Here is a 13,389-nt window from a genome sequence, read left to right as displayed (position 1 = left end):
TTCTGTTCGTTGGTTCTGAATACCCTGTAATACTTTCATTCTCTTGAATGGTTTTACACTGTTTTGTTGTATTTGATGCTATAGTATATGAAGGTATACTCAAGAATTTCAAGGAAAGAGACACTATGGTAACTGCTTTATTTTGGGTTGTCTTGTGGTAAAACACTATGTTGCTTAAATTGTTCTCTTCTAACCTATGTTGTTATATCCTTTTTTATCTTAATCTTTTTTAAAATAAAATAGAAAATAAATAAAATTCAAATTAATAATATATTTTATCAAATTTTTCATTCTGTCACAATATAAAATTTGATCATGAACCCTGTAAATAACTTGTCTATATATGGGCATATGCTTTTGCCAGATAAGCTTTGTATTATAAGTATATCCCTTAACTTTACCAAATATGGATATTAAAATTAATTTCAAATTAATTTACCAAATATAAAGGAAGCTGTAATAAAGCTTGTAATTTACCTTGTGCCAGCTGTTTTAAATAGTTCTTCTTACTGATTATTCTCAACAAGTCAACCACGACCACCCCTTACGCTCTCCCTTTCCCAGTTCTTGATAAAATTTAGTTCAGGTGAGTGGTTAAACAACATTGTGAATGCACTAAATGCCATTGAATTTTATGCTTTAAAATGGATAATTGTTTTTTTGTGAATTTTACCCTAATTAGAGAAAAAAAAAAAACATGATTACAATCCAAATTCCTATCTGTACCCAAAAAGCTCCACGAGATCTGAAGCTGGTCCCTAAGCCAGCCTCATCTTGTGCTTGTTTTGTGTACCCAGGGAGGATAGTCTCTGCTTTGTTCCCTCCTCTTCTGCACACAATAAGCTCTTTACCCACTCTCAGGACATTTGTTCTTGACGTGTCCTGGTCCTGGAATACTCCCCCAGAGTCAGCAGAGCCTACTCACTATCTTACTTTCCTGTTTATGTCTTAGTGAGTGTAAGGCCTTCCTTGGTCAGTTATTAAAAGCAGTCACCCATTTCTGCTCACTTATTCACTGTCCTTGTGACATGAGGTGATTTTATATATTTATGTAGTTCTTTTTCCCTGTGCCTCCCTACCCAAGAATGGTGGGAGAACACACTGTTTTGTTCACCACAGCATTCCAGTGCCAAGAGCAGTGATTTGTGCAAACTAGACACTTTATAGTTATTGACTGAATACATTTGAAAATTTACACTACCTGATATCTGCCTCACTCTAGATCTAAGAAATATTATAAATGTTTCCGTGATTCAGAAATACTGCTTCTCACCATTTGAATTAGGTCCCTTTCCATTTATTCTTTTGTTCTTAGATAAGTACTATCCACAATCCTAAACATTAAACATCTTAGATGCTTCTTTGGAGGGGTAACTAGGGATTGAACTCATGACCTTGTGCTTGTCAGGCAGGTGCTAACGCTGCTGAGCTAAATCCCCTGCCCAAGATGCTTCTTTTTATTGGAATATTTATTCTTATGAACTATATAATTTCCATCTGTCATTCATAGTAAAGAAATCTACTGGGAAAAATTTCTTATAGTTGGTAAAAGTAATCGAAAATTTCATTATTCATGTCCTATTAGTGATTCAGGGAAAGGGAATTGATATTATTTATTAGAATTCCATGCATGTAAAAATATTTGTTATGAACTTGTGTGGTTCTATGTTACTGGCAGTAACTCACAGTCTTATGATTGCAGGTACAGATGCAAGTGAGAAATAGTAAATGCTCCTTTGACAAGTTAAAGAGGGATGTTTGTCAGAAAGTGGATTTGCTTGGAGCCAGTCGCTGCAATACGTTGTCTCACTCTCTCGCTACCTACCAGGTACCCACCACCATGGTTAGCATGTCCTTACAGAAAAGTGGTGAGATTTCTTTTTAAAGTTGACTAAAGTATACAAAAAATTATATAACTGATCATATATCTTTGACTGCACCATAATTGACTTACTGAAGTTATAACGGAGAACAATAAACTTCTAAGCTAACAAAGACCTTAACTCATGTACCCCTAAAGTAAGTGGCTGCTTGCTGTTTTGGGGAGTCTGCCTAATTCAGTTCCATACAGGGAAATTCAGGAGTTTGGAAAGAATGCACTTAAAAATAAAAACTGTGTGATCATCTGTGCAGTGTAATGCCTGAAGCAAAATAGCTATTAGTTAATTGTCCTTTATTCTCTCCATTCATCATCTTCACTTTTTTGTTTTTTGTTTTGGTACCAGGGATCGAATTCATGACCATGCGCTTGCAAGGCAGGTGCTTAGGCCAGTCAGCTGAATCCCTGGTCCCCACATTGACTTTCAACGGGAATCTTGAAGCAACAAGGGAAATTTTCAGTTACTTGAGTTAGCTTAAGGACACAGTTTGGGAGCAAGTCAGTTTGAACCCTCGATGAAAGGCCAAATTTAATGATAAATATCTTCTCCAAAAATTATGTATGCTTACCAAATTAAAGATTATACATATATTGCTCCTTGTGTCCAGGTTGATATTTCCAAGCTTTTAATACACCTCCTTTGGATTCTCCAGTATTCTTATCCATGAGTTTTTCCCCTCTTAGCTGCAATCACTTACAGATGGTTCCAGTGTACATATTCTGGTGCAGTGAATAGATAGGCACACATGTATGCAGACATTGGTGCTCATTTTTGTGCAAACTTACGATATATGATTAATTCTTGTTCCCCAACTTGAACAATTGAATTTACTCCCTGCTACTTCTTACTCAGTGACTATTTGTCTACACTACAAAGGAAGGAGATAAAATAGTGAACAAATCATTGAGGTGAAGCAGAACTGTATTGTCACCTTTTCTTTTTCTGCAGAGAACATTGCTGAGATTCTTGGAGAAAACATCTCAAATGATGCCCCAAATCCATGAGACCTGTACTGGCTCTCAGTATGATTTTGTGGCTCTCAAGGTATACTTTTCCCCATGTTTCCTTGCATACCTATGTTATACTTCATTTGAAACTATTTTTTGAACATTGAAATATAGCATCAAAACTATTTTTTGTAAAGTTTATTTTCAAAAACATTGGGAAGCATTTTTCTACACTCATTCAGCCAAGGGTCAGCACCTGCCTGATGCCAAACACTGCCAGTAATGCTAAAATCCAGGTAATGCTGCTGGCAGGCTCAGAATATTAGCATGCTATGGTAAAAACCGTTGAAGCCATGAGAATAAAATAAAATGCAAATGAGATAAGGAAAGGCTATGGATAGGAAAAATTTAAGAAGAACAAGTGATAGAAAATGGTTGTGTATTCTCAAAAATGGCCAGATTACCTACCTTACAGTTTCAGAAGTTAACAAATTTCCTTGTTTTACTTTTACACTGATGTCATAGATGTGATTCATGATAGCCAGATTACATCAGTTATAGTCATTATATGAGATATGGTCAAAATAGTCAACGTATTTTATATAAAAATTTTATTACAGTGGAAGATATATTGCCATCAAACCTCCTCAAAATATTCCCTTTACTTAAACACATATCCTATACTTGCTACTTTTTCAAGCAGTTTTGCAAGTCTTCTTTCATGAGTGTCTTAATAGGGTGTAATAAAAAATGCTATGAGTGCTGCTGCTGAATGCCATCCAGTGAAAAGGCAGCTGATAAAAACATTGTTGTGTGTCCTTATCCTCCTTAGCTACCAGGTATGGCCCTGGAAACTTCTGACTCTTCCTGAAAGTCCTGGTCTCAGTGACCATGACATTCAGGACATCAAGGCAGTCACACAGTGTGTCTAAAGATGCTCATGAGAAAGGACTACTAGAACTTCAGAAAGTGGCACAAGTGTATTTAAAGTGAGGGGGAGCTGGACATGATGGTGCATGTCTATAATCCCAGTACTTGGAAGGCTGAGCTGGAGAATTACCATGATTTCAAAGCCAGCCTGGATTGCACAGTGAGATCCAGTTTCAAAAAAGAAAAGAAAAGACTATATTGATGAAGATTAATAGCATGTGTCTTTTAATGTAGTTTTATTTTATAATTTAAACATTTACCATAGTTTTTAATCCCATCTTGTATCCTATATGTGTGATTGTTGCTAAAGAAGTTAATGTGTTAGATCAGCACTTCCGGTAGCAGTTAATGTGGTAATTGCTCTTCGACTGTGATTACCCCACTTTTGACATTTGTGCATCTTCCAGTCACCGTCTTTACATGTGTTATATCTGGCAGGGTCATTTCTTCACTTTCAGTATCCTTTAATTTATTCATTCTTTCTTATTTTTAGCAGAGTTTGAAAATGTTGCTGGTGAGATCTCCAAAGCTAGATGTGGGATCTGTGATGAATTCATATATTACTTAGCTTTGAAATAAATTTTTAAGTTATGTTCTGACATGTTCTGACTGAAAGCAGTCCAAAAGATACCCTTGAATTTGTTTGGTATTTTGTTTGTTTTCCTTTTTCTATAATAAATGCTTTACTGAATTTCTGTAAATTTTGTATTTAATTTCTGCTCAGATTTGAAGCTGAAAAGTCTTTAGATATGTTTAGAGCATTGCAGTATACATTAGCAACACAGTTAAATCTTCTGTAGGTGTGTGATGAAGTTATTAAGCCAACCTGCGTGTAGCCCACATCTCAGTTTGTCTAGTTCCACAGGCAGCCATGATAGACAGGTATGATATGGGGCTCATTCAGACTCCATTAGCACACATTTCCCACATCTCTTGCTCTCGAATGCAAAACTATTCCCATTTTATATTATTCTTCAGTATTCTTATTCTCATGTTGTTTGCAGAGAGAAATAGATTCATTCTCTCTACTTAACACTGAATTTCTTATCCTTAGCAACTACAAGACACTCCAAGCAAGCTTACTGAAGACAACAAAGAACAACTAGAAGGCATTTTTCTCACTGAAAATCTCCATAAGTAAGCAGGCAGATGCTACATACTATGTTGTAGAAGCCCTGGATACCACCCTATGATACCATGTGCAAATGATTGTTTCCTCTCTGATTCACTGAATCACTGTTATTTTCCCAAACAACACTAAATATTTGTTTGAGGTGATCCATCCATGTTCTTTTTCCTTCCGTTCTTTTCTGTTTCATATATGTACTATATGTATTTCCATTGTTAAAAAGATGACAAGAGTAACAAATAAGTACTTACTTTAGATTCTACATTTGGGACCCTGAGCCTTGTAGTGAGAGTTACAGGTGCCTGTAGTGATGCTCAGAGAACCAGCAGGAGAGAAGCAAGGGATGAGGACGGCATGGGTGAGGTGGGCCATTCAAAGTCCATCTCCAGATGACACAGATGGGACTCAGACTGGTTCAGCACAGGCTTTGCCACATCAGTCCTTCACATTGCCCATTTCCCTTTAATTATGGCTTCTCTTTGTTTTCCTCTCAGAGCCGCCACTTAATTTTAACCAGATTGACTCAGTATAACAACAAACTCAGAAATAAGGCCCAAATAGTTAAAAAAAAGTTGCATTGAAATTTATCCTAATTATAAAACATTTTCCCATTTTTTCTATGGGAAATCCAAACAAATTTTTTACTAATTTGAGTATATAAATGTTTTAGGATCGAGATTTATTAAACATTTAGTTCTAAGTTTGTCTTCATTGTGTATTGACATTTAAAATCATGTGCTAAATGTACTAGTAATATTTTTACATTCTCACGTTTTATGGACACTGTTCAAAATGATCTTCAAGATTATGAGAGCTGGGGCTGGGGATTTAGCTCAGCGGCATAAGCACCTGCCTTGCAAGCAGGCGGTCGTGAGTTCGATCCCTGGTACCGATAAAAATGAAAAAGACAAAAAAAAAAGATTATGAGAGCTACATTTTGAGTTAATTAACACATTCCTAAGCACTTTACCTTTTCTTCCATCCAGGTTGTTTAAAGGAAGTACTACTCTGCCATAAAGATAAACTTGAGCATCCATAGGTAAATGGATACAACTTGAGACCATAACATTAAGTGAAATAAGTCACACACATAAACTTAAATATCAGGTGGTTTCTCTTATATGAGAAATTCAAATATTGATAGAGAGCTAGGTTGATAGATACATAGGTAGATAGAGGTATAGATAGAGCAATTAGAAGATAGATAAATAGGAAGTAGGATTCAAATGGATGGGGGAACAAAAAAACGGAGGGCAGGAAAGGAATGAAGAATTAAAAGGAAAGATGATGAAAATTTCACTTTTGCACATGGAAAGGGGACCAGAGTTGGAAGGAACAAGGAGGGAGAGAAGGGGGAAGGGACCAAAGATTAAAAATAAAAAAAGTTGTATTATGCGTGTAACAACTCCCCACAATAAATATAATTATTACATACTACAATAAAAAAGAATACTAATAGAAGATAATCATATGTAAAATACTGTCATTAGAAGTTACATTCTAATCATAAGTATCTATAACTGCAGATTTATTCTAACAGATAGTGTATTGCTTTTGAAGTCTCTTTAGAGGCTTATTAAAAACAGCCTTTGGTGCTAGCAGCTGTGAGGTGATGTCCCAGGAACAATGACTCTGTGTTCAGTTTCTTGATTATGGTATGAATGCTTTTAGTTTTTTAGATGCATGCTGTACGTATCTAAAATTAGTATTAAGGATGTTTTATAATATCTTTTTTAAATAAAAATCTTTTTATTCATCAAAATAGAAACCCTGTTTTTTTGAAAGAAAATAGAAACCCTGTTTTTTTGTGCTATTAAGTGGTTTTTTTAAAACAAAACCCATCAGTGAATGAGGCTTCTTCTTTTTTTTTTTTTTTTTGTCTTTTTCTTTTTTTTTAATTGGTACCAGGGATCGAACTCTCGACTACACACTTGCAAGGAAGGCGCTTATGCTGCTGAGCTAAATCCCCAACCCCAAATGAGGCTTCTTACTCTATAGCTTAGTAACAGAGATTCTCTAAGATGCAATACAAGTTGAATATCACTTATCCAAAAGCTTTCACCAGTACTGTTGATTTTATATTTTTAGAGATTTTAAAATATTTACAGATTGATGAATGAATAGATAGATATCTTGGGGACAGGACCCTAGTAAATATGAAGTTCATTTATTTTTTATATGTACCATTAACTCAAGATAATTTTATAAAATATTTTTAATAATTTTTACATAAAACAAAGTTTCATGGCATGAATTTTTTTCTATTTGTGCCATGTTGGTGGTCAAAAAGTTTTGGATTTTGGATTTCAGATTCTTCAAATTAGAGATGCTAAAACTTGTGTTTAACAAAGTACCTACAATTCTAATGGCCATGATGCAGATGGTTAGTGTTTATTGAAAGAATGAGAGGAAAATGTTTTCAGTCTATATAAAGCTATAGGGGTAGGAAATGTTCTTAGACATAGATTTGGGAGATCAGAAGAGTACTTTATGTATCTTCTGAATTAAAAAGTTAATTATATGAAATTATTTGGGGAATATGAATCCCAAATGTATTTTTACCAAAATCTATACATTTTCTGATTTTTACTCTAGGGTAGTTTTGTCAGAGGAGGAACTGAACTTCAGAGGTGAACCAGGTAAGATAGTAGATGTATTGGTTTGAAATGGTCATGTTTTAAATGTAAGAACCATTTATCAGAACCTGTGTTAATATCCATTCAATTTTTCAAAAATTAAGTCACGTTATAAGCTTGTCTTGTATACTGATTAATCTTCCAAAGGGCTGGGGGTGTAGCTCAGTGGGAGAACTATGTGAGACAGTAACCAAAAAACCATCCCCAAACCTAATTTTATCTCTATTATTTTATATATCATAAAACTCACTCATATCCAGGGTACAAGTCAGATGTTTTTATTGACTACTGAGAAGTGCAGCCATTTCCATAAATCAGTTGTTTCCTCAGTGAGATCCTCTATACCCATTTGCCATAGTAATCCCTGTTTCCATCCTACACCAACTACTCATCTACCGTTGTACTTAAATTTTCCATTTGGGACATTTTCTCATTTTTTTTTTTTTTTTTTTTTTTTTGGTGCTGGGCATCAAACTCATGACCTCACATTTGCTAAGCAGGCACTTATGCCGCTGAGCTAAACCCCTGGTCACCATTTTCTCATTCTTAATCTTTCTTTCCTTCCTTCCTTGCTTCTTTCCTGTGGCATTGGGAATTGAACCGGGGCCTTTCCACTAAACTACATCCCCAGCCCTTTTAACTTTTTGTTTTGTTTTGTTTTTTTGTTTTTGTTTTTTTTTTCCTTTTTATCGGTACCAGGGATCGAACTCACGACCGCCTGCTTGCAAGGCAGGTGCTTATGCCGCTGAGCTAAACCCCCAGCCCCTTAACTTTTTGACATAAGATCTCAGTCTTCCAGAGTGGTGAGATTATGGGTATGCACCATCACACCCAGTTTGGACATTTCATTTAAATACAATCATCCAGTGTGTGCTGGTCTTGTGTTTAGCTTCTTCATTTCATGTAATACTTATGAGGTTCGTTTATGATATAGCTTATGTCAGCAGCACTTCACTTCTGTTGTTGACTTATAGTCCATTGTATGACCATCTACAAATTTTGATATTTTGATTACCACTCATACTTTAAAATTTTAAACATATATCTCCGATGACTCATGGTTGTAGTTGATTTTGAAATGTGTTTCTGAACTTGCCAAATTACAGAGATATGATAATTCATTTCTGTTATTTTAACTGAATCACATTATTGTCAGAGAATGTATTATGATACTTGTTTTTTGAATTATTGGTACTAAACTTATACAAGTAGCCAAATTTCATATAAGTTCCTTATACTTGAGGAGAATGAATATTCTCTAACTCTTGAATTCAGAGTCATATGTATACTTTATCATTTGAGTTGTTCTGTTTTCTATATCTTTATACATTTTTTATTGTTTGGTTTATCAATAGTTGAGAAATGTTTTGAAACCTCCCCACTGTTAAAAGTTAGATGTTTCAGTATCTTCCTGTAGTTTTTCAGGATATATTTTGAGGATTTAGTGATGGCGTTTACAAGTTTAGAATTTTTGTATTTTTTGAATGATTTAATTTTCAATCCATTATACAGTGACCCTTTCTGTTTATATTAACATTCTGGTTTAAAAAGTCTGCTTTGTGCACTGGGGATTTAGCTCAGTGGCATAAACGACTGCCTGGCAAGTGCGAGGTTGTGAGTTTGATCCCTGGTACAAAAAAAATCTGCTTTGTATGTGTGTTAATCAGCTTTCTGTTGCTGGGACAAAATACCTAACGTACACAATTTAAAGGAGAAGGAATTTATTTCAGTTTCTTTTCAGAGATTTTAGTTTATGGTCAGCTGGTTCCAGGGCAGAAATACCATACAGAGTGGTGTGGCACAGAAAAGCTGCTCATCATTCTGTGTGGTTGGAAGGAGAGAGAAGGGGGGCGGGTGAGATGAGGGGTACGGGAGAGCACCAGCCTTTAGAAGCAAACCATCAGAGACTGACTTCCTCCAACTGGCCTGCTTCCTACCAGCCTTCAGCTGTGCACTCATGCGAGGATAGACCCAGTCACCTTCTAGAAGCCACACCTCAGAACACAATGTTCCCCCAAAGGGAACATTTGTGATGCAAGCCTTAAGAGTATACTGGTATCCCTTAAGTGCTGGCTTTTGGTTAGTAATCCCTTATGTACCTTTTTCCATGTTTATTTTCAATTTTCCAATTCTTTGTATCTTTCTTAGATATATTTCTCATAAATAAGATTTGCGTTGGTTAAAAGGCAAATGTGCCAAATTTTTTTACTTCCTTTTTTTAAAAAATTTTATTTTGAAAGTGATAAAATACAACAGAACAAGACAGAATAAAGCCAACTAAGATCATACAGTGAAATTGGTACAGAACTTCACAGCAGGTTACTGGGATAACAGTAATAGGGTATCACAGTATATTTCGTTATCTTTATAATAGTTGTTCTTTCAATCACATATATCAAAATGAGATGAAATACAGAACATTATAGAACTTACCAAAGCAGAATATTGAATAGAGCTGTACCATTAATCAGAATAGAGCAAAACAGTAATAAAAATATTTGCCTTCAAAGAGATGGTAGAAGAAAATCCCCCGTATTTGCTATGGTCAGCCTCCCAGGAGATGCTCAGATTTCTGGTTCCCATTTGCTAATAGAGGGGGGGGGCTGGAGAAGGGGCATAGGGAAGTGGGATGTTTGACTCTAGGCTGTGCACCAGTAGGTTCACTATTGCTTAGCAGGGAGACAGGCTGGTTGTTTGATTTCACTGCGTCCTAAGTTCCAACATGGCGCGAATCTCAACAGCTGCTATTGGTTCTCCCCCTGGAAGGGCCGCAGTCTGCCACACCGCTACTGCTTACCAGGGAGGGTGGTCTACTTCCTTTTTTTTAAGACAGGGTTACTAGATGTTCAGGTTGACTTGAACTCACTTATGTTGCCTAGCCTGCCCTCAAACCTGCAATGATCTTGCAGCCTCAGCCTACTGAGTGCTGGTATTACAGATATGAGCCATGATGCTTGGCTTTTAATTGTTTTAATTGAGTTTATAGTCCACTTGTTTTTATTGTCATTATTTATATTTAACCTTTGCTTTCTGTTTTCTATTTTATTCTTCCACTCCCATCCCTTTTTCTGTGTTTGGACTTACTATTTCAGGTTACAGGGGTTTTCCTTTTATTCTTTTTCTTTTCTTTTCTTTTTTTTTTTTTTTTTTTTTTTTGGTACTGGGCCTCAAGCTTGGGACCTTGCACTTGCCAGGCAGACACTATGCTGCTGAGCTACATCCCTGGCCCCTTATTTGTGTTTACTCTTTTTAGTACTCTTTTTTTTCCTGGGAACTGGTTTGGAAGTTATATATTTTATTTTTAGTTTTGGTAGCTTTTCTCTTAAGTTTTATTCTGCCTACTTAATAAAATCTCAGGTTTATCAATGTAGTATTCCCAGAACATTACAAAGATTGTAGAAAACTAATCCCAATCATTTTTATGCCATCTCAAAAACTATTATTGTCCAATATTTCATTTCTTTTTTCTAATTTCTCATAAACTAGGACATTATTTTTTGTGTAGAAATACTGACTTACCAGTATTTCTCCTCTCTTGCTGTTTCTTCCCATACTTCAGATCTTCATTATGAGCTTGTTTTTCTTTTTCTTTAACTATATGCTTTAATTTAAAGGTTCTCATTGAAGATCTTTTGAAGGGTAGGCTCGGCTTATGTGTATTTAGAAATAATTGTTATTTCTCCATTTCTCCTTTTCAAAAGAGAGTTTTACTCAATACCAAGATTGCTTGGTATTTTCTTTCAGTGCTTAAAAATGTGGCTCTGTTTTCTGCCTTCTCCTTTCACAAGGATTTGTTTTGGCAAAGGATGGTGTTTCTGAGTATCTTAATTGACTGGATTTCCAGATAGTGTTTTCCATTGGTCACATTAATTAGAACATTTTGAAAATGTCAGTATCCCTGGGACCAGAATAAAACCAGTACAACTTGTAAGAATGAAAACTGAGACAAGTTATTTAAAACATGTAAATATCCTACACTTTAATTTTGCATTAAAGACTCTTGAGGAAGTCACTTGACATGATTTAAAACATTTATGGTCTGAGATATTTGCACAGCCTTTGGAGATTGCACTTTCTCTTGTGCTTGGCTTGTTTCCAATTTTTTTTATAGTTTCCAATCTTATACATCTATCATGAAAATAACATGAAGTCAAATCCCCATGAAGTCCAATAAAACCCATAGTCGGGAAAAGCAGATCATAATTGAAGATTTTGGGGAAGCCCAAGAAGAGATTATCTTCCTTTCAGACAGCAGTACATCCATCAAGATCCTTCAGCACATCTTTCTCTTCCCACGGATTCTAGTTCTGCTGCTTATCAAACTTTTACAAATGTGGGTCTGCCTTCTCTCTGTTGCCCATTTTTTCTTCCCTCCTCCCAACTCTCTAAGCCACCTCCAAAATCTCTTCTCCCTTCCCTGATTTCCCCTATGCTTTTTTTTAACCTATGTTTAACTAAAATCTTTACTGATAAAATCCATTTTTCTTTCTTCTATACTTTTCCAACATCTGTATATGATGTGTTTTAATTTTAAAAATCTAGTTCATCATGTAGCTTCCTTACCTTTTTAAATATTAATTAATTGATAAATTTTTTGGTTTCTTGAGACATGGTCTCACTATGTAGTTCAGGCTGGCCTTCAACTCACTGCAATCCTCCTGCCTCCCAAGTGCTAGAATTACAAGTGTGTGCCCAGCTAGCTTCCTTATCCTAATCCTAAATGTCACTAAGTTCCTTAAAATTTCTTTATAAATTTAGTTTTCCTTTAATTATTTTTGTTGCTTTAATATCTTCTGCTTTTCCCATATTCTTTTTTAGTATTGCACATTGAGCATAGTGTTTGAATATTGTTGTAGTAGAAACATTACGCCTTGGCCTTAGATGTGTTACATCTTCTAAGCATTCCATACCAACAATCTCCACCCTGATATGAAGGAGAAATTTTCATTTTACTTTTTGAAATGGACTTAGTAATGGTTGTTAGATGTTGAAAACATCCCAGCAAAGTACACATACCTGTAATCCCAGCACTCTGGTAGGCCGAGCTAGAAGAGTGGCGAGTTCTGTTTCAGCCTGAGCAACTTAGGTGAGACCCTGCCTCAAAGTTAAAATTTTTCAAAAGGGGCTGGGTAGGGTCAGGATGGTAGCATGGTTACTTCTGAGAGCTTTTTACCAGATCTATTTTGGAAATTTAGAGCAAAGAGAGTAGAATAATTTAAAACATTTGGCCAGAAAGAAGGCTCCAGTGGAACTGTGGGTTGCAAAGATGAAGCAGTGGAGAACATAGTTGTTTAGAAGAACAGGACAAAGGAAAAATGAACTGAATCTTTCACCTAAAGGGAAGAGTATATTTGAATTGCAGGAGATCTTTGTTTTTTATGCCTTGTTAAAAGTTAGTGGAAAGGGGGGCTGGGGATTTAGCTCAGCGGCATAAGCGCCTGCCTTGCAAGCAGGCAGTCGTGGGTTCAATCCCCGGTACCGATAAAAATGAAAAAGACCAAAAAAAAAAAAAAAAAAAAAAGTTAGTGGAAAATAAGGACTGTGTCTGTAATAGCTCTTTTAATTTGATTTTAATGTTTTAATACATTTGTAACCACGTTAATCAACATATTGTGTTTTAACCTTGAATTTTGGTCACACTTTGAATATTTTGCTTTTGGTGTGGGAATGAGTATAATAAAATTGTATATTTAATTGTTTTATTAATGTAAATCTGAGTAGACCAAGACATATTAACTTTCTCAAATCTACCACTACAGACTATGATTTAAGGAAATTTGTATGGTGATCAAGTTGACCAGGAGTGGATTGTTATGCAGTAAAGACTTTAACACCTGCTGACTTAAATCAACATGGTGCTGCCTGTA

At 35.5% G+C, this 13,389-nt stretch overlaps 1 protein-coding gene across 17 annotated transcripts in view; it reads left to right on the top strand.

Moving 5' to 3' along the window:
- Positions 1 to 13,389, top strand: part of Ica1l (islet cell autoantigen 1 like) — a 129,513-nt gene that overhangs the window by 45,863 nt on the left and 70,261 nt on the right. For all 17 annotated transcript variants that reach the window (XR_001202294.3, XR_010043494.1, XR_001202295.3 and 14 more), the window contains 4 exons: positions 1,703 to 1,828; positions 2,829 to 2,924; positions 4,812 to 4,894; positions 7,482 to 7,525. Coding sequence is in view for 14 of the 17 variants with exons in the window: in XM_063237266.1 (XP_063093336.1) it covers positions 1,703 to 1,828; positions 2,829 to 2,924; positions 4,812 to 4,894; positions 7,482 to 7,525 (349 nt within the window). In the remaining 3 variants the exon portion in view is untranslated. The remainder of the gene's footprint in view (positions 1 to 1,702; positions 1,829 to 2,828; positions 2,925 to 4,811; positions 4,895 to 7,481; positions 7,526 to 13,389) is intronic.

Source organism: Cavia porcellus, unplaced genomic scaffold, assembly GCF_034190915.1.
Source record: "Cavia porcellus strain 051 isolate PalLab524CR breed Dunkin Hartley unplaced genomic scaffold, mCavPor4.1 scaffold_26, whole genome shotgun sequence".
In the NCBI taxonomy this organism is placed as follows: Eukaryota; Metazoa; Chordata; class Mammalia; order Rodentia; family Caviidae; genus Cavia; species Cavia porcellus.
Note: the sequence above shows the minus strand (reverse complement) of the source record. Positions and strands in the feature narration are given on the sequence as shown.